The sequence below is a fragment of the Notamacropus eugenii genome, chromosome 5 (assembly GCF_028372415.1).
Source record: "Notamacropus eugenii isolate mMacEug1 chromosome 5, mMacEug1.pri_v2, whole genome shotgun sequence".
NCBI lineage: Eukaryota > Metazoa > Chordata > Mammalia > Diprotodontia > Macropodidae > Notamacropus > Notamacropus eugenii.
This window is the reverse complement of record NC_092876.1, coordinates 58,553,701-58,574,820: the sequence shown is the minus strand read 5'-3', so window position 1 is coordinate 58,574,820 and position 21,120 is coordinate 58,553,701. Positions and strand designations below refer to the sequence as shown.

The following is a 21,120-nucleotide window of genomic DNA, read 5'->3' as shown; positions in this document are numbered from 1 at the left end:
AGAACATATTATGCTTCAGCTGAAGTAAAAAAAACAGGGGTAGCAATACTGATCTCAGACAAAGCAAAAGCAAAAATAGATCTAATTAAGAGATAAGGAAAGTACCATAGATAATATTGTGCATGCACTTTGACCCAGCAATACCATTTCTAGGTCTGTATTCCAAAGAGGTCATAGAAACAGGAGAAGGACCCACATGTACAAAAATATTATATAGCAGATCTTTTTGTGGTAGCAAAGAATTGGAAATTGAGGGGATATCCATCAGTTGGGAAATGACTGAGTACATTGTATATGAATGTAATGGAATACTGTTGTTCCATAAGAAGTGATGAGCAGGCAGATTTCAGAAAAACCTGGAAAGACTTACATGAACTGATGCTGAGTGAGTGAACAGAACCAGGAGAACATTGTAAACAGTGGTAGACACATTATGTGCTGGCTGACCTTGATAGACTTCTCAGCAATGCAAGGATCTAAGACAACTCGATGGAAAATGCTATGCACATCCAGAGAAAGAACTTGGGAGTCTGGCTGCAGATGGACACATACTATTTGTTCTCCTTTTCTTTTGTTGTTTTGTTTCTTCTCTCTTGTGATTCCTCCCATTAATATTAATTCTTCTTTACATCACATCTAATGTGGAAATATGTTTGATTTGAATGTATAAGTGGAGCCTGTATCAGATTACATGCTGTCTTGGGGGGAGGGAGGAGAGGGTGGGGTAGAAAATTCAAAACTCCAATCTTATGGAGGTGAATGCTGAAAACTAAAAATTAATTATATATTTAAAAATTACAGTAAAATGCTTACTTATTCATCATAGATAGTATGGTAAGAATAATATTTGAAAAATAAGATTGTCCATTACATGTAAATACCATCCTCAAAACACACCAGCTCCTGAACTGCCAATAAACTGAAAGAAATTTGCTCCTGAAGAAGGGAAAATATACATGTAGTTTCTCCCCACTTTCTCCCACTCTTCCCAATCTAAAAACTGATTGTGTATTCCTAGTGGCAAAAAAATATTCAGCTGTAAGTTTTGAGAACAATTGGTTTAGTGGAATGCCAGAGGTGGGAGGGTTCTTAGAACACAGAATGTCAGAGCTGAGAGGGCCCTTGGAATGGAATATTGGAAAGTTAGGAAGGACCTTAATCTAATTGAGCTTCTATGTAGGAATCAAGGAACATCCAGATGTGCTGTTGCTCATCCACAGTCACACAGAACAGAGGATGTCAGAGCTGGGGGAGATCTTTAGACCAAGCAGTTCGACCTCCCATCTAGGTGTACTTGAAGCCCTGTTCGGTGACTATTGGTCCCACAGCAAAACAGACTCAAATATTTTCCAGTGGGCATGACTGCTGTTTTTCTCTAATGTTCCTTTTTAACCTCCAGCAAGGACGTGGGCTTTAATGGGTGCATGTTTGTTCATTACTGTAGTTCCCATTCTGGCCTGCCTTCTCACCAAAGGCAGCATTACTTGGGAGGGGGCCCAAACCCTCTGGGTCCCAGCCTCTTCTCAAGAGTAGTCCTGGTGTGACAGCTGCTTTGCATGGTCTGTAAGGTAAATCCTCGAGTCTCATAAACCAAAGGAGTCTCTTCATTTCCCTGCTTCAGCTGAGAGGGCCTGGGCAGGGACCATTTGACTAGAAATGGGTGTCTCCGCTGTGACTGTCATGCCTCATGACCATGACAGGCTGGGCTCTTGTAAGGAAATGAAGGGGCACCTGCATCAGCTTCCTTCAGGAGGTATGGCCAGAGTGTTCCTCTGGAATTGGAACTCAACAGGAAATGGGAAGGTTGGAGCATCACAGAATTTTAAGGTGCCCATCTAATTGTGAAGAGGAATGCCCTCCTCTAACATACTGAAAAAATGGCCATTCAGCCTCTGTCCAAAGGCCTTCAATAGACACAAACTCCCCACTATCAAAACATTTGGTCAGATATGCTGATGTATTGGTTTGTTTTGCTTAACTGTACTTTGTTACAAAATGAAAAAAGCTCACATTTATATGGCACTTTAAGGTTTGTAAATTATTCTATTTATTTGATTTGATTCTTGCAACAATGTTGAGAGGTAAATACTATTGTTATTGTCGTTTCACAGATGAAACATTAAATTTCATGTAAGTTTCTTAGAAAAGTAAAGTAATTTGCCCACAGTCAAAGGAATGTTTTCCTTTCTCCAAGACTCCAAGGTCTTTTCTAGGTCTTTGTTTGAGGCAACACCCATTCAATGATTTACTGAGATTAAAGGTACAGTTCACTAAAAGATAATTTTTTTCCATAGAAAAAAGTGTCCTAGTCTCTCCTCCTTTTTCATTTTGTACTTATGAAGCTCATTTGAAAAACCCTTGTGCAGAACCTTTTGTCCCTAATTGATTTTCATTTTATTCAGTCTGACCCAATATTTGGCCCAGTGCTGACTGCCTTCAGCCCACGACACCCCCTGAGTGAGGCTCTCACCAGATTAAAATGTAGTTCCTATCTGATTTTATATTGATATATTAATTAAGAAAAAAGAAATCCATAGATGTGTGGTTTTCTAAGTCAATATGTGGCCTGCATGGGTCCTTCTGTGTGGTTCAATGGCCCCCATTCCCATTTCAGTGTGACACCATTGTTCTAGCCTGTTAAGATATTTTTGAATACTAATTCTGTCATTTCATGTGTTAGCTATTCTTTCCAGCTTGGTGTCCCAGATTTCTTTTCCATGCTGCAAATTCAATAAGTAGGCCATCCATGCTTTCCCTCCAACCTCCAGATCATTGATAAAAATGTTAAGTGGCCCAGGGCCAAGCATTCCATTGGAGATCTTCCAAGTTGACATGGAACCATTAACACCTACTCTTGAGGCCTGGTCATTCAACCATTTCTGTGTCTACTAACTGTATTCTCTTTCCATCTAGCCCAAATACCTCCATCTTTGCCACAAGAAGAGCTCAAGAGACATCTAGTTAAACTGAACCTACTGTACCTGTATAATCTGTCACATTAGCGAACCCAACAAAAAGAAGCAATATTGTCACTGGAATATCAGGAAGAGGAAGAGGATGAGCAAAGAGGAAGATGTTTATAAATGGCAGCTTGTTACAGTGGAGAGGGAGTACTGAGCTTAGAGTCACTGGAATTGGGTTCTAATCTGAGCTCTGACACTTTCCCTCTCTGGGCCTCAGTTTCCTCATCTGTAAAATGAAGGGATTGGACTCAATGGCCTCTAAGGGTCCTTCCCACTCTAGCTCTGATTCTAGGATTCATTTGACTCATCATAGTTTGTGAATTATGTTACAGCGGAGGTCATAGGAAATCCTGGATCCTTTCTTAGATTTTGCCTCTTGTGAATTTCTGGAAGTTTCAGCTGTTATTTTTCTCACTTTGTCGTGGCTTTCTAGCTTGTTGGACATGCTTGTTCTTTAGTCAATTAGTTGTGTCTGACTCTCCATGACCCTATTTGGGGTTTTGTTGGCTAAGATACTGGAGTAGCTTGGCATTTTCTTCTCCAGCTCATTTTACAGATGAGGAAACTGAGGCAAACAGGGTGAAGTGATTGCCCAAGGTCTCACAGATATTAAGTGTCTGAGGTCAGATTCGAACTCAGGAAGATGAGTCCAGGCACAGTGCTCTATCCATTGTGCCACCTAACTGCCCTCTGCTGGATATACAAGGGCTCATTTTCCCCTCCCTCTTCCCTTTCTGTTTTACATTCACTTGATTAGCTTTATAACATTGTAGGCAAATATTATCTTATCAGTCTCTGGCCAGGAATTTGTCTTACAATTTTAAGCCATACTCTCGAAACCCATTTCCTATTCTCAGAGCTTTCTTCTTAACCGGCGCAATCACTTCTTAAATCTGGCCTCTCTTCTGAATCTCATCTGATTTAGTTTAACAAATATTTCCTTAGTACCACATTGTGTAAGGCATTGCATTAGGTTCTGGGCATAAAAAGACAGAAATGAAACAGTCCTGCCCTTACGGAGCTTACACTGCCCTGGGTTTATTCTTATGTTCCTAAAAAACAAGATTTTTATTGATATGGTTTTCCCCCTATAAAGCTCAAATCTCTCTCCCACTCCCCCCATTTATTCTTAAATTCTAATGAACTCTTGCATCAGTCATGGAAGGGAGATCTGGGCCATTGACTAGTGAATAGTTAACCACACTGAGGAGGACTCTGGAGAGATGAAAGGAGAATGAAAAAGGAAGGTGTGGAGGGGCCTTTGTGCAGACTTGAAGCTTAGGAGAGATCTGCAGGGAACCCAACAAGCCTTTATTAATTAAGCACCTACTGTGTGCCAGACCAGATGCTATGCACTGGGAGTACAAAGAAAGGCCAAAGCACCTTCAAGGTGCATGTGATCTAATCAGGGAGACAACAGGCAGACAACTCTATCTGGGGACTGGAGATAATCTATGAAGGGAAGATGCTAGAATTAACAGGGTTGGGAAATGTCTCCTGTGGAAGGTGGGGTTTAGCTGGGGCTTGAAGGGAACCAGGGAAGCCAGGAGGCAGAGATGAGGAGGAAGGAGGCAATTCCTCACTAGTGTTTTGTCTCCAGTTTCTCCTCTCTCCACTCAGCTTCTAAAGCGATTGTCCTAAACCTCAATTCTGATCAGGCCACCTCCATTGCTTAGTCAACTCCAATGGCTTTCAATCACCCCTAGGATCAGATAGAAATTGGCCTTTCTGCTTTGAAAGTCTTCACAATCTGGCCCTTTTCTATATTTGCAGTATTCTTATGCTTTCTCTGAACCCTCTACAATATAGGGACACCGACCTTCTTACTGTTTCTTGTACAAGACACTCCATCTCCCATCCTCCATCTCCCATCCTCTGTCTTCCATCCTCCATCTCCCATCACTGAGCTCTTTCTATTTGGCCCCGGAATCACAATGGATCAAATTGTAGGAACAGATTTGGGATCAATGTGAGGAAAACTGCCTTAATGATTGGAGCTCTCCCAAAGAGGGACAGGCTGTTTTAGGAATGAGCTCTTTACCCAACATTGGAGGTGTTCCCTTCTGTGTTGTAGAGGGGGAGTCCTGTTCAGGTTTGGGTTAGACTATATGGCCTCTGGGCTCCCTCTCAATTCCTGGCTGGTGAGATCTAGGACTCCAAAGAAAATCTATACTCCTCCTGTCCTTTAAAGCTTTGTGGAGTGGTGGATGGACTAGATCAATCCTGAAGGGATCCCTTCCAGTTCTACATGAAATGAATATGCTAGGGGTGGTAGGAGGTGAGAGCTGGGACCCCCTTCCTCCCCTCTACCCACTCTGACAGGGCCTCCTGTCAAGGTTGGCAGTCCCACAGTCTCTTCTTTGACATTGAAGGTAGCTTTTCAGTTGATGAGCCATGTCTGACTGTCCATGACCCCCTGGACCCCTAAGGCCGTTCTGTGCTCTCCTATCTCCCAAAGTCTGTCCAAGTTAATGTTCATTGTTTCCATGATGCTATCTTTCCATTTCACCCTCTATGATTCCCTCCATCTTTTGCCTTCAATCTTTCCCAACACCAGGGTCATTTCCAAGGATTCCGTCTCCTCATTATGTATGTGGCTATGGCTACCATCATTTTACTTCAGCCCAAATTTCCTTTTGCTTAAAATAAACAGGGAAAAATGTTCTTTCCCGTTAGCATCTTGACAAACAAATCCCCAGGCAAATGGTTTGGTTTTTTCAAACCCTCGCATTTTCCTGGCTCAGCACCCCAACCTCCTCTCTCCCTCCCCATCACTTTGCATAGGATAATTGACTTTCTGTTGTCTGACAACCTGACAACAGAGGCCTCCAGGTGCAACAGCCTGCCCATTGAGGTGGATTGGCTATCCAGGTCAGGATGGTGGGGCACAGGGTCTGGGGAAGGAAAGTGCTGTATAAGTTCTCAAAGGCAGTTCTGGAGCAGGCCCTGTGAGTAGTCCTCTTTCATGACACCTCCATTAAAATAAACAAAACAAAATGAAGCCAAGCTAAATACAAGTGAGAAAACCTATCCCTCTGTGAGCTTCTACCAGGAGTGGGGAACAAGTGAGGCCTTTTGGTTCTTGGACTTGGACTCAGTCAAAGGGCTGCACTTGAGGACCTAGCCCTCTAGGGGCTACATGTGGCCTTGAGGCGGCATGCTCCCCACCCCTGTATTCTAATCATGGATTAGATAGTATAGTAATCACAGAATTTCAGAGCTGGAAGAATGAGAGCTCATTGTGGGTAGGGATTGTTTCATTCTTTGTAAGATACTTGTATTCCCTGGCAAATATTTGTCGATTGACTTATTGATTGATTGGAAGGGATCTTAGAGACTATTTAATCCAACTGTTTCAAGAAAAGGTGAGCCTTAGGAAAGGCAGAGAACTTGGTGGCAGAGTCAGGATCCAACTGCAGGTCTCCTAACTCTTTCCAAGATGCCAGCAGCCTCCTTCTGGTTAATGCCAGACAGGCAATATTGATTGAATACAGATGGAAGCAATTCATTTTCCACTTTCTTTCTTTCTTTCTTTTTTTTTTTTTAGGACAGGAGTGGGGTCTTCTCTTCTGTGTTGTAGAGGGGAGTCCTGTTCAGGTTTGGGTTAGACTATAGGACAGGACAGTCCACATTGCATCATTCACCATTCTTTTTGCTTGAGTTTTTCTAGTATCCGCCTCCAGTCATGCGTGTTGTCCTTCGTCTTCGAAGAGGACCCAAAGTGTCCGACTGTGGCTGATCAGACCAATATGAGCTCGGATGCTCTACCACAGGTTGGGCACAGATAGTCCTTGTGAGTATTTGGGGTGGATATCCCAAATTTGCGCTTCCTGTGTTTACTTTGTGCTCTCTCAATGCTGCTTTGCTCAAAGAGCACAGCACCCTTTCTGATGTGGGCATGCCATGCTGAGCAGTCCTGTGCCAGTGTCTCCCATGTTGCACAGTCAAATCCAAAGTTCTTGAGAGAGACCTTGAGAGTGTCCTTGTATTGTTTCTTCTGGCCACCTTGTGATCGCCTGCCCCATGTGAGTTCTCCATAAAATAGTCTTTTGGGAAAGCATACATTTTGCATTCGAACAATGGGTGGTCAGCCCATCAGAGTTGCACTCTCTGAAGCATAGTTTGAATGCTTGGCAGTTCAGCTTGAGCAAGGACTTCAGTGCCAGATGATCCTCAGAATCTTCCTAAGACAGTTCAAATGGAAATGACTCAGTTTCCTGGCATGGTGCTGGTAGACTGTCCATGTTTCACAAACATATAACAATGAGGTCAGCACAACGGCTCTGTAGACCTTCAGTTTGGTAGACAGTCTAATACATCTTCTCTCCCAAACTTATCTTTAGAGCCTCCCCAACACTGAGCTAGCTCTGGCAGTGTGCATCAACTTCACTGTCAATGTGTACATCCCTGGAAAATAGACTACCAAGGTTAGTGAACTTATCCATAGCATTCAAAACTTCTCCATTTGTTGTAACCGATGGTTCCACGTATGGATGGTATGATGGTGGCTGATGCAGCACCTGTATTTTCTTGGTGTTAATTATTAGGCCAACATTAGCACAGGCAGCAGAGAATGGATCATTCCTCTAGGTGCAGCTTTGGTCCTCCCAACTCCAGGAAACTTTCTCTGATCCTTCTAGGCCGCAGGAATCTCTCCCTTTCCTTAAAGTCTTAGCACCTGCAATATGCACTAAACCAATTAACAGTCATTATCTATAAAACTGGAAGATGGGTTTAGTGATTTCTAAAATTTTAGCACTCTATGTTTCAAGGTTCAGCTCTGACATTCTTGATTTTATGAGATGGACCCAAGGCCTTTTTGCCTTCTTGGAAGGCTTACCAATGTGGACTTGGGCAATTCACTTCTCCTTGTTGGGCCTCAGTTTATCCATCTGTAAAGTGAGGCCATTGGACTCAAAAATTTCTAAGGTCCCTTCCATCTCTGCCATGGCTATGAGTTCTTGCTGGGCCATTGTGCCCAGGCTGGAGTTAATGGTGCCATCTTGTGGCAGGTCTTATTCACTACAAGGAGAAAGCTGGATTTTTCTAAAGCTCTCTTCTTTTAGAATTGATGGTAGCTCCTGGAAAGGCCGGGTTTGAATTCTAGTTTGCAATTTAGGATCGTAGATGCAGTGTTGAAACATATTTTAAAGGCCACTTACTAGCTAAGCGGCATTAAGTCATGTCACCTGACTCTATGAAGTAAAGGGAGTGGGATCAGGTGACCCCTAAGGTCTCAGCCAAAGGACAAGTCTGTGATCCTATGGTTCTTGCCCTCAGGGAGTTTCCATTCTAACTGGGGCATCCGACCCCAGCCCCACCCAAAGGATAATTATGACACCTAATGTCACATGATCGGCAGGACAGAGAGCTGCAATAAACTCTTAGCAAAGTCACTGCTCCCTCTCCCAAGCCCAGCCCCAGCTTCTTCCTGTGGCTTTTTGAGGTTGGAGAGGAAGTCGTGGGAGTCTGGATTAAGGAGATCACGTTTGAAGGCAATCAAGCAGCCATTCTGAAATGCTGACATCACAGGCTGACCAACTCAGAGATTCCAATTCCAGTGAACAAGGTTCTTAGAAGGACTTCTGCTGGGTGGTGGGAATGTGCAGATAGCTAGGAAATGGTCCCTGTGTCTTCTCTCTCTCTCTCTCTCTCTCTCTCTCTCTCTCTCTCTTTCTCTCTCTCCCTCCCTCCTTCCCTCCCTCCCTCCCTCCCTCCTTCCTTCCTTCCTTCCTTCCTTCCTTCCTTCCTTCCTTCCTTCCTTCCTTCCTTCCTTCCTTCCTTCCTTCCTTCTTCCCTCTTTTTTTCCCCAATTTTTAAAACATTTTTAAAGTTTTGAGTTCCAAATTCTATTCCTCCCTCCCTCCCCCAGACAGTAAGTAATCAGATATAGGTTACACATGTGCAATTATGTAAAACATCTTAGTCATTTTGTATAAGAAGGCTCGAATAACAGAAAAATTGAAGGAAATAAAGTGAAAAATGGCATACTTCAATATCAATATCAGTTCTTTCTCTGGAGGCAGATAGTATCTTTCATTTTTAGTCCTTTGGGGTTGTCTTGGAGCATTGTATTGCCGAGAAGAATATTCACAGTTCTTCATCGAGGGATGTTGCTGCTCCTGTGTACAGCATTCTCCTGGTTCTGCCCACCTCACTTTGCATCAGTTCATGTAAGCCTTTCCAGGTATTTCTGAAATCTGTCTGCTCATCATTTCTTTCAGCACAATAATATTCCATTCCATTCCATTCATATACTGTGACTAGTTCTGCCATTCTCCAGTTGATGGGCATCCTTCCAGTTCTTAGCCACTACAAAAAGAGCTGTTATATATATTTTTGTACAAACAGGTTCTTTTCCCTTTTTTTGCATGTCTTTGGGCTACAACCCTAGCACTGCTATTGCTGGGTCAGAGGGTTTGCAGTTTTAGAGTTCCTTGGGCAGGGTTCCAAACTGCCCTCTAGAATGGTTGAGTCAGTGTAGGTGTCCTTTTTCAGGGAGCTTTACACTTTAATAAGCAGGAGGAAAAGAGAAGGTAATATCTCTCCTTTGGCCATATTCAAACTGGCTTCTTTTGCAACTGGGGCACATTCAGGGAAGAGTTAGAATCTGGAAGTGCACAGTTCTGTTCTCAGTGAGGACATTTTTCCTCAAGACAAGGAGGCTATGCCTGGAGACCTTGGGACAGTCACCTGTCATTCCTGAGTTTCAGTTTCTTCTTCTGGCAATGAGGATGTTGGACCCTGGCTAGCTAGGACTTCTGTTCTGAGAACCCTCCCAGCTCTGACATCCTGTGTTCTAAGAACCCTGCCAGCTCTGACATCGTGTGTTCCAAGGACTCTCCTAATTCTGACATTCTGTGTTTTAAGGGCCCTTCCACCTCTGACAATCTGTTTTTAAGGTCTCTCCTATCTCAGACATTCAAACAGATTGCAGTCAGAATTCATTCTATTTTGTTCTCCACTCTCTCCCAGAAACACACACACACACACACACGCACACACATACGCGCACGCGCACACACACACACACACACACGCAAAACTGGTTAGATTCTCCCTGTTTCCTGGCACTGACCCCTAGTCCTCAGCACAATCAGGTCCATGACTCCAGGTCTTGGGAGATCCCTCACTTCCCCATCCCAGACTAGCTCTCATTTCTTATCCACTCCCCACCTGCTTATTCTCTTTCCCCCATGACTCTATGTAAATGGGCTCCTTAGAGGCTGCACAAATAAACAAAGGATGGGGCAAGTCCCAGCCAGAGGCACCTGGACCCTGTTAGGTGCAGAGGGCGACAAGGAACAACAGGACAGAACCATGGGGACCATCATCTCCTGGATGCTCCTGTTCCTTCTGCTGATACCGGTGGAGGTCCAGGAGAGTTCTGATTTCCATCTGGCTGGGGATTACCTCCTGGGGGGATTGTTCACCCTCCATGCCAATATCAAGGGCACAACTCATCTCAATTACATGCAGGTGCCCCGGTGCAAAGAGTGAGTTCATGAAAGAGTGAGTTCATGATGGGGAGGCAGATAGAAATGATGACAGTGGTGGGGCTGGCCATTGGGGCATCAAAAGAGGAGTGATGGGAATGTGGATGGTGGCGAGTAATTATTTGGGGTGTCCTGTGATGGTGACTGTTGTGAAAGTGACAATGGTGATAATGGTAATAGTAGGGATAGTGATGGTGAATGGTGATGGAGAGCAGTGAAAATGAGGACTGTGATAGCATTGAGGGGGATGAAGTGGGTAAAAGTAGAGCCAGAAGTGGGGAGAGTGAGGATAGTGAAAATGGAGGTTGTGAAAGAGACGATGGTGATGGTAATGATGGTAGTAGGAAAAGTGGAATTCAGTGTTGGTGTAAAAGTGAAGAAAGGGATGGGGATGGGGATGGTGGAAGTGAGGGTGGGAATGGTGGAAGTGAGGGTGAGAGAGTGAATGGGCATGAGGAAAATAAGGATGAGGATCTTAGTGGTGAGTATGATTAGGTAAAGAGGCCAGAATTCCCCAGTGCAACTGGTGCTATGGACAGATACTAGTTTTACAATAGAAAGTAAGAGTGAGGTTGATCCATCTCTCTCTCTCTTTTTCTCTCTCTTCACTGTCTCTCTGTCTCTGTCTGTTTCTCTGACTCCTCTCTCTGTCTCTCTCTGTCTCTGTCTGTTTCTCTCTGTCTCTCCTCTCTCTCTGTCTCCATTTCTCCTCTCTCTCTGTCTCCATCTCTTTGTCCCTCTTTCTCCATCTCTTTCCTCTCTCTGTCTCCCCATACCTCCCTTGGTGCATCTGCCCTCAGCTATGACGTGAAGGTTCTGGGCTACAATCTGATGCAAGCCATGCGCTTTGCTGTGGAGGAGATCAACAATGACAGTAGGCTGCTGCCAGGGCTGTTGCTGGGGTATGAGATGGTGGATGTATGTTACGTTACCAACAATATCCAGCCCATCCTCTACTTTCTGGCCAAGGAGAACTTCAATCTGCCCATCCAGCGAGACTACAGCCACTATGAGCCCCGTGTGGTGGCTGTCATTGGCCCTGACACTTCAGAATCTGTCACCACTGTCAGCAACCTCCTTTCCCTCTTTCTCCTTCCACAGGTGAGTCATTCTTGCTACCTAGGGCAGCGTGCCTTGGACCTGGATTCAGGAAGACCTGGCTGCAAATCCAACCTCAGACACTTATTAGCTCTAGGACCTTGGGAAACTCGATTAACCTTTCTGAGCCCCAGCCTCCTTTTCTGTAAAATCAGAGGGTCAAACTAGGTTGAAACATCTTTGCTTTCTTCCTCAGTCACTTAACATCTGGTCTCTATTTCTTCCTCTGTAAAATGGGAGGGTTGGATGGAGCAGCTGCCATGTTTCCTCCTAAGTCCCATGTTTTCCTTTTGCTTTTATGGCTAGTATCAGTGATGATGACATCTCTTCCCTGACCTCCCAGATCAGCTACAGCGCCATCAGTGATGACTTTCGGGACAACAGTCAGTTCCCGGCTTTATTCCGCACAATCCCCAGTGGCGAGCATCACGTTGAGGCCATGATTCAGCTCATAAGTTACTTCAGATGGAATTGGGTCATCGTCATAGCGAGCAACGATGATTATGGCCGGGAGAACAGCCAACTGTTCAATGAGAAGCTGGCATCACGGGAGGTGTGTATTGCCTTCCAGGAGACACTCCCTGTCTCATCGGGCAACCGGACCATAATGCCCCAGGATAAGAAAAGGATAGAGGTCATAGTGGATAAGATCAAGAGAAGTACAGCCAAGGTGGTGGCTGTGATGTCACTGGACATGGCCCTCTTAGACTTCTTTGAGGAGGTCATCAGTCAGAAACTCACAGGCACTGTATGGATTGCCTCAGAGTCCTGGTCCGTCGACCCTGTCCTCCATGGCATCCCCCATATCCAGCAAGCTGGCACCTTTCTGGGCATCGCCACCCAGAACATCCCCATCCCAGGCTTCAGTGACTTCAGGGTCAGACAGACTCATGTCAAGCAACCCCTAGTGCACAAGAACACCTCGAAGCCCACCTGCAACCAGGAATGTGATGGTTGCCTGAACACCATACAATCCTACAGCAGCATCCTCACCCTCTCTGGGGATCGTGTGGCCTACAACGTCTACTCGGCTGTCTACGCTGTGGCCCATGCCCTGCACCACCTGCTTGGCTGCAGTGAGACCAACTGCTCCAAAGATGTGGTGTATCCCTGGAAGGTAAGTCTGTCTTGGGATGGGGAGTGGCACTGACCCACCACTGGCTGACTTCGGGGCAGCAAGGAGTCTATCCTATAGGGGTACCCAGTTGATAGAGTACTGGGCTTGGAGAAAGGAAGACCTGAGTTCACATGTTGCCTCAGATACCAGGGTTGCTAGTTCTGTGACCCTGGACAAATTGCTTGATCTCTCGTAGTCTCAGTTTCCTCATCCGTAAAGTAGGGAAAATAGTAGCATTTACCTTACATAGCTGCTTTGAGGAGCAAATGAGCTAATATAGGTAAAGCATTCTGCAAACCTCAGTGTTGTATAAATGCTTTTATTTCCAGTAGCAACAAGTCTAACCCTACACAGGCTTGTGAGGGGATAGAGTATTGGATTTGGAGTCAGGAAAATCTGAATGTGAATCCTGATTCAGACACTTACTGGTTGTGTGACCTTGGACAAACAAACTGCCTCAGTTTGCTCATCTGTCAAATGAGCTGGAGGAGGAAATGGCAAACCACTCCAGTATCTCTGCCAAAAACCCACAAAGGGGGTCATGAAGAGTCAGACACATTTGAAAAATGACTAAACAGCAACACAAATAATAGAGGGGATCCAGAAAGGTCTCACCCAGGACAGGGCCCTCGAGTCTGAACTTTGAAGGAAGCTGGGAATGAGGCAGAAGTCAGGAGGAAATGCACGCTGGACATGGAGCTCTGAGTTTACAAGGACACTGAATCAGGAGATGGGTGGCCCCACGCAGGGGGCACTGGAGGGTAGGTAAGGAGAGTAATCCAAATAAGCCTGGGAAGGTAGGCAGGCCAGATTGTAGAGGGCCTTGAATGCCAAGCTAAGGAAATTTGATGCAATTGGAGATTTTTTTTTTTACTAGATGTGGCATGAGATATGTATTTTTGGAACGTTGGTTTGGGAGCAGTATGGGGGATGGGTTCCAGTAAGAAGAGAAGGGAGGTAGGGAGGTAGGCAAAGCAACGATGGGACTATAACACAGTCCAGCGGGTGAAGGGTAATGAGGTCAGAAGAAAATTGACTCATCTAAAGGTACATGTGTCTGTTCTGTCCTTTGACAAGTCATTCTAGTGCCCTTATACAGCCAGGAAATTCTCCTTGGTGTTGGACCTAAAACCACCTTCCTATAACTTCCCAGCCTTGGAGGACCTTCTGTCCTTATCAAACATCCTCTGACTCTCACACCCATGTCCTTTCCACTGTAATATTGTGCTTCTCTCATTTGTACCACGTGCGTGCTTGTGTGCGTGTGTGTGTGTGTGCGTGCCTCTGTGTGTGTGTGTGTGTGTGTGTGTGTCCTCCATCATACTATGAGCTCCTTGGGGGCAGGGACAGTGTTTTTGCCTTTCATTGTGTGCCTGGCTGACTGATTCAGATCTTGGGACTGAGGGAAGGGGATGGAGAACTGGGGCATCCTTCCTTGGGGGTTAGTGAGCTCCATCCTTGCCCTTGGTTTTTTCCCAACCTAGTTGCTCCAGGAGATTCGGAAGGTGAACTTTACCCTATTGGGCCACAGAATCTTCTTTAACGAGCATGGAGATCCACCCTTGGGCTTAGAGATCGTGCACTGGCAATGGGATGAGGGTCGCAACCCCTTTGAGAGCATCGCCTTCTACAAACCAGGACAGCAGTTGCAGAATGTGACTGCCAACATCTCTTGGAACACACCCAACAACATGGTCAGTTCTGGGGCAGGGACTTGATGGTGTGAGGGTAGCAGTGCCCAGGGACCTTTCCTGGAGAGCCTTTGGAGAAAATTTAGTAAAAACTCTTCTTTTTATAAGAGAGAATACACAGAGAGGTGAAGGGATTTGCCCAGGTCTCATTGTAGATTCTAAAAGAAGAAATCTGTGGGGATCGGTGCTCCCTTCAGAGATCATGAAGGTGAGAGACAGAGGCATTAGGGAGAAGGGAGAAATGCACAGAGGCAAAGGAGGGCAGGTTGAGGTTGGGAAAAAGCTAATGGTCTACTTTGGCTGGAATGTAGAACTCATGACAAGGTACAGTATTAGATAAAGGCTAGCAAAGAGAGATTGTGCAGGTGCTCAAGCAGGGAAGTGACATGGTCAGAGGCATAGAGTGGAATGATTATTTTTATATTCATGTGAAGGATGGGTTGGAGAAGGGGACAGAGAAGTTAGGTAGAAGACCCTCAACCTAGTCCTGGTGACAAAGGCCTCAGCTCAGCTGGGCACAGTGGCATTGGAGGGGAAGGACCCAGGAAGGGAACAGAGTGGCTCAGCAACTCTCTGCTCTCCTCGATTCAGGTTCCCTCCTCCATCTGCTCCAAGAATTGTCAGCTGGGTCAGCGGAAGAAGCCAGTGGGCCTGCACATCTGCTGCTTTGAGTGTATCAACTGCACGGCTGGGACCTATCTCAACCAATCAGGTAGGAACCTGTAACTTCCCCAGCCAGCCCAGAGGCCCAAGCTCCCAGATGGCCAAGCTGTAGGGTAGGGTACCAGCATCTCAGACCCTCAGACCACTGATACTCCCTCCCACTCCACCAAAAGAGCCCATAGATAAGCCTTCCCAATCTGGCCAGTTTCAGCTGGCCAATCCCTGTTTTGGTCGGAGGGTGCAGGGATCCACCAGGGGATGGGATGAGGTGAGAAGCTGTTTTCACCTGCAGGTGAATTGAGTTATGGAACAATAAGACTCCTAATAGTATGAATGAAAGCACCAGTCTCTCATCCCCTTTGAAGCTGTCTAGAGAGAACCTAGGGAGGCTGGGAGAGCCTTGAGTGGAGAGGGGGCTTGCACTTGCCACACTTTCCTATTTGAGAGCATCAATGACAGAGAAAGCCACAGAGTTAGGCAAAACCTCCTGGTAGTGTGTCAGTATCATTTTAGGAGTGGGGAATCAATTTCCCAAGTGGCTTTCCCCTGGTTAGAAGCCACAGGACCCTGGCATCACCAGAATAATTTCCAAGCCCCCATTACTTCTTGGTGTGCCTAGAGAAGTGACTTTCACCCCCCACCCCTTCTTTTCCTGCTTCAGTTTTAACATCTCCAAAATGATGGGAATCATAAGGGTGAGGTCAACCCAGAATGCAGTGGGAATTTGTCCTGACTCCTTCTTCACCTAAGCCTTGTGTCACTCAATAATCATATTCGCCTAATACTTTATCCTTTCCTAGATATTTTCTGCATAACAACCCTGGGATGCAAGTGTTATTGTAGCCATTATACAGAAGAAGAAACTGAGGTTCAGAGATCATGATATAATAATAAAAAAGCTTATCATTTTTGTTATTCCATTCCCTTCCTATCCATGAGCTCATGGGATCCTTACCACAACTAGATGAAATAAGATGTCACCTGGGCAGGGATGGTCCTCATTTTACACGGGAGAAAACCAAGACCCAAAGAATAAATAATTATTCATCATGAGGAATGACTTCTCCTTTCTACAGCCCTCTAAGATTTCCATGATACTTTCCTCACAAAGGTCTAGGAAGTAAGGTAGTACATGCATTTTCAGGTGCATTTTTCCAATGAGGAAACTGAGGCCAAGAGAGGTCATAAAAACCCATGGTGAGTAAATGTCAGAGGAATTGAGCCCAGTTCTTGTGATGCCAAGTTCAGTCCTCTTTCTGCTTTCTACTGTGCTGCCTTCCTAGCAAGGGTTGTGTTTTCAGTCATAGTCAGTATAGATAGTGAGTCCTTCAGCACACTGAAGAAAGAGGAGCTGACTGTGGGCTTTAGAAAGTGGAGAAGGTCTTCCCAGAGTAGGTAGAATGGGAAAGGAAAAGGAATGCATGATGGAACCAGCACCAGGGCAAAGATAGTGAGGTGTGCATGTGTGTGCGCATGCATGCGTGCGTGCGTGCGTGTGTGTGTGTGTGTGTGTGTGTGTGCAGGTGTGGAAGGTAGACACTGGGGAAAGAAGGAGTGTTAGGTGGGTAGATTGGCTGTAGAGGGCATTGGATACCAGGCAGAAGAATATGGACCTCAAGTAATAACGAGTTGTTACAGGATCTTGAGCAGAGAAGTGACATGATGAAGACAGTTTTATAAAGATGACCATGTCAAGAGGAATTGGAGGGATAGAAGCAAAAGTGTGGGTACCAGGCAAAAGGTTATGGCACTGACCCAAGTATATGAGGTGATGAGGGCTCAGACCTGTCTGGCACTGACTACCCATCCTAATGGGCGGGGGGATGGCTGTTTTTGAAGATAGGGCTGTTCCTTATTCTACCCCTCACCCTTCAACCTGGCTTATTGCAGATGATTTTGAATGCCAGGCCTGCCCAGAGTATGAGTGGTCCAAGGAAGGGGATGTCCAATGTTTCAAAAGGCGCCTGCGGTTCCTGGAGTGGCAGGAGCCACCCACCATCCTTGTTGTCATCTTTGCCAGCCTGGGCTTCCTCAGTACCCTGGCCATCCTCATCATCTTCTGGGTACATTTCCAGACACCCATGGTGCGTTCAGCGGGGGGCCGGATGTGCTTTCTCATGCTGACACCTTTGCTGGTGGCCTATGCCTCGGTGCCTGTGTACATAGGGCAGCCCACTGTCTTCAGCTGCCTCTGCCGCCAGACCCTCTTCACCCTCTGCTTTACAGTCTGTATTGCCTGCATCACTGTCCGGTCCTTCCAGATTGTCTGCATCTTCAAGATGGCACGTCGGTTGCCTTGTGCCTATAGTTACTGGGTCAAGTACAATGGGCCCTATGTCTTTGTGGTACTGATCACTTTGCTCAAGGTGATCATTGTGACTACCAACATTATGGTCATACCCACCAACCTCACCCTCGGATTTGATCCTGACGATGCCCGGATAATGATTCTCAACTGCAACGCCAACTATGGCAAGGCCTTGTTGCTCAACACTAGCTTGGACCTTATCCTCTCTGTCTTTGGCTTCAGTTTTGCCTACATGGGCAAGGAGCTGCCCACTAATTACAATGAAGCCAAGTTCATAACACTCAGCATGACCTTCTACTTCATCTCTTCTGTCTTCCTCTGCACATTCATGTCTGTCTACCAGGGAGTTCTAGTCAACATCTTTGATGTGTCCATCACAGTGATCAACTTGCTTGGCATCAGCATGGGGTATTTTGGTCCCAAGTGTTACATGATTCTTTTCTACCCTGAGCGTAACACATTGGCCTATTTCAACAGTGTGATCCAGGGCTACACCATGAGGAAGGATTAGTCTGGGCTGAGTGGGCAAGGGGGAGACATGGGGAGAGGGGTTAGGAAATCCCTTAACATTTGAATACGTTGGAAGAGTTGAAGGACACAAGACTTACTTGGATCAAGGCTTATGTCCTCCAAGAAGTTTTCCTTGATGGACAGTAATGACCTCATTTTTCACCTTCCTTTGACTCTCCCTATTCAAATTTCACCAGAACTGGTCCTCTTCTGTTGGATCAAAAAACAATGATGCCCCCTTTTCTCCAACTAGTCTTGGGGGAGTAGTCCAAGCACAGGCTGGTTCTGGTGCTAGTGGGTTAGTTCCCTATCACGGGAGATCTTCAAGGATAAACTGGTTGACCATGGATGTCATAGGAAAGATTTCATGGTTATCTGTGGTCCATGGTTATATCTTGTCATAGAGAGGATTACTGTTCTTATAGGGGTTGACCTAGATGAACTCTGAAGTTCAATGACTCTAGGCCTCTTTGGGCTCCAAAACATAAGTCAGCTTTTTACTTGAATGATACTCAACTTCCAATTGGTGGTGATGATGGGCAATGACAAACTTATACTTAACCAAATTTGTGAAGCCCTTTAAATGATCTGTAGTGATCTTATAGGATTTAGAGCTAAAAGGGACCTTAGAGACCAGTTAACCCAACTTCCACATTGTACAGGTGGGGAATCTTCCACTTCTGCTTTTCAGAAAGGCTTCTAGTTATGAACTGTGATTAAGGGTATGCTGGTAAATGTCTAACAACAGTCTCCCTGAAAAAAAAAAGTGCACATGACATCCTTTTAAATTTTAATCTGTGTTATTACCACTTTTTCCATTTAGATAATTAACAAAACAATAACTCAGATCTTGGTTTGTAGCTTGCTGAGGTATAAATGGTTGTTAGAAATTTAACAATCAACTCTCTCAAGCCAGTAGGAACAGATTCCAGTATACCTCTATAATCAAAAAAGATCAAATGTGATCATAGGTGTAAAGTGCTTTGCAAACCTTAAAAGTGCTTTATAAATGCTAGCTCTTGTTTTATTATAAAGGTGAGAATGCCTGTAGAGTGTCTTTCTGTAGTCTTCTCTCCTCAGCTTCTGAAAGGTAGAGATCTTGTCTTCTCTCTAAAGAATGCCTTGTACAATCCTGATCTTGAAAAAGATATGTAATAAATGCTTGTCAAATAGACCTTTATTTATCCTGTTGTTCAAGCTCTCCTTGGGTAAAAGTGGGATCAAAATCATCCCATTTGGGTTGGTGCCTAGACTAGAGTTTTGATTCAATCATACTGGATGTGAGCAGGGCCTGTATACCTCCTCAAATCAATCAAAGCCAATCAGTGAGAAAAATGGGTCATGCCCTAAGCAATTTGAGTAAAAAGGAGAAACCATCTCAGGATGGAAAAGAAACCATCTCAGGGTGGAAAAGAGGTTCTGAGAGCCTGGATTCAAGGGGTTAGAGCAAATGGAGCAAAACTGGGACAGAGATGTAGCAGAGAGGAGAGATAGTAAAAAAATGAGAGCTATCTCAGAGAGGGGTACCCAAAATAAGGGAAGGCCCAAGAAAAAGTCAGCTCTTTCTTTAATGTGCCTTCCTACTTCCTGGTTATCTACAGATACTATAATATTATTTGCTGTTTCATTACCCATACATTTCAAGTAAACTGAATTTTACCTCAGCCATAAAGAGGTCAGGGGATAAATAAAAATAGATATAGATATAGGGTTAGGTAATTGGAATTTTCCTAACTGGAGGCTTGGAGCAGTTGCAACTAAACTCAGATTTTTTTTTACGGAAAATAAACTCCTCAAAGGCAAACCAGTGAGAATTAAGTGGACCTTAGGAGCCACTATATTGTTCCCTAGGCTAAAAATGAGGTAATTATTATAACCAAGTGTTAGGATTGGGAGGGAATTTCTCTCCCTGTAGTTCATGTAAATGTAGAATTGAGAGACAGGAAGTTGCTTCTCAAGTCTAGCCTGAGTCTGCCTTGCTATTATACTCTATATGCTCTCAGGTCATGGAAGAGCTCAAAAAGGATCTTGAAAATCAAATAAGACAAGTAAAGTAAAAATTGGAAAGAGAAATGAGAGCAATGCAAGAAAATCATGAAAAATGAATCAACTGCTTGGTAAAGGAGACCCCCCAAAATGCTGAAGAAAATAACGCTTTAAAAAACAGACTAACCCAAATGGCAAAAGAGATCCAAAATGTCAATGAGGAGAAGAATGCCCTAAAAAGCAGAATTGGCCAGATGGAAAAGGAGGTCCAAAAGCTCACTGAAGAAAATAATTTCTGAAAGATTAGAATGGAGCAGATGGAAGCTAATGACTTTATGAAAAATCAAGAAATTATAAAGTAAAACCAAAGGAACAAAAAAATAGCAGACAGTGTGAAATATCTCACTGGAAAAACATCTGACCTGGAAAATAGATCCAGGAGAGACAATTTAAAAATTATGGGACTACCTGAAAGCCATGATCAAAAAAAGAGCCTAGACATCATCTTTCAAGAAATTATCAAGAAGCAGTGCATTATATTTTCAAGGCAGCTAGGTAGTGCAATGGATAGAGTACTGAAGCTGGGCAAGTAACTTAATCTCTGCCTGCCTCAGTTTCCTCACCTATAAAATGGGAATAATATCAGCATCTACCTCCCAAGGTTGCTCTGAAGGGTTAGCTTCCTTTTCCAGCTGCTGTTATTTCTTCACTGTCCTCTTGAATTTCCAAGGAGAATGTTGCTGAATCTAAAATGAAAGTCCATGGCCTTGGGGAATGGTCTTGTGGAAAACACCTAAGTGGAGAGGAGGGAGCAGGACCTTCCACATGGGGATGTTGGGAAGGGTACTCACTGGATTTGGAGCCAGGTGACTCAGGTTTGAATACAAGCTCTTTTGCTCACTACCTGTGTGACTTTGGATAAGACACTCCTCCTCTGGGCTTCAGGGTCCTCATCTGTAAAATGGATGGGTGAAGGTTAGCCTAGATAGACTTCCAGCTTCATATCTATAATCTTATTATCTTATGATCTAGTCTGAGAGACCTTGGGTAAATAATTTCTTCTCTCTGGGTCTCAGTTTCTTCCTCTGTAAAACACGGGGATGGGACTAGTGATACCTTCAAGCCCTAAATCCTATATTGCAGATCAAATCTGTTGAGCCTTCAATGTTCCCATTATATACCTGTCATCATGGATTTCCCCAAGCCCTTATTAAAATGCTTTACATTAAAATGCTCTCCATCTTGTAACTAACAAGTCCATGAGACACTATCATGAGGACAGTCTCTT

The 21,120-nt window shown here is 44.7% G+C and overlaps 1 protein-coding gene across 1 annotated transcript; it reads left to right on the top strand.

Moving 5' to 3' along the window:
• The first annotated feature begins 10,015 nt into the window (after positions 1 to 10,015).
• TAS1R2 (taste 1 receptor member 2) lies at positions 10,016 to 19,035 on the top strand. The gene is made up of 7 exons (XM_072609091.1): positions 10,016 to 10,459; positions 11,260 to 11,560; positions 11,901 to 12,674; positions 14,159 to 14,368; positions 14,957 to 15,077; positions 16,406 to 16,408; positions 16,919 to 19,035. Exons 1-7 carry the CDS (start codon positions 10,209 to 10,211, stop codon positions 17,845 to 17,847), a joined length of 2,589 nt encoding a protein of 862 aa, XP_072465192.1. The 5' UTR covers positions 10,016 to 10,208; the 3' UTR covers positions 17,848 to 19,035.
• Positions 19,036 to 21,120: the final 2,085 nt, after the last annotated feature.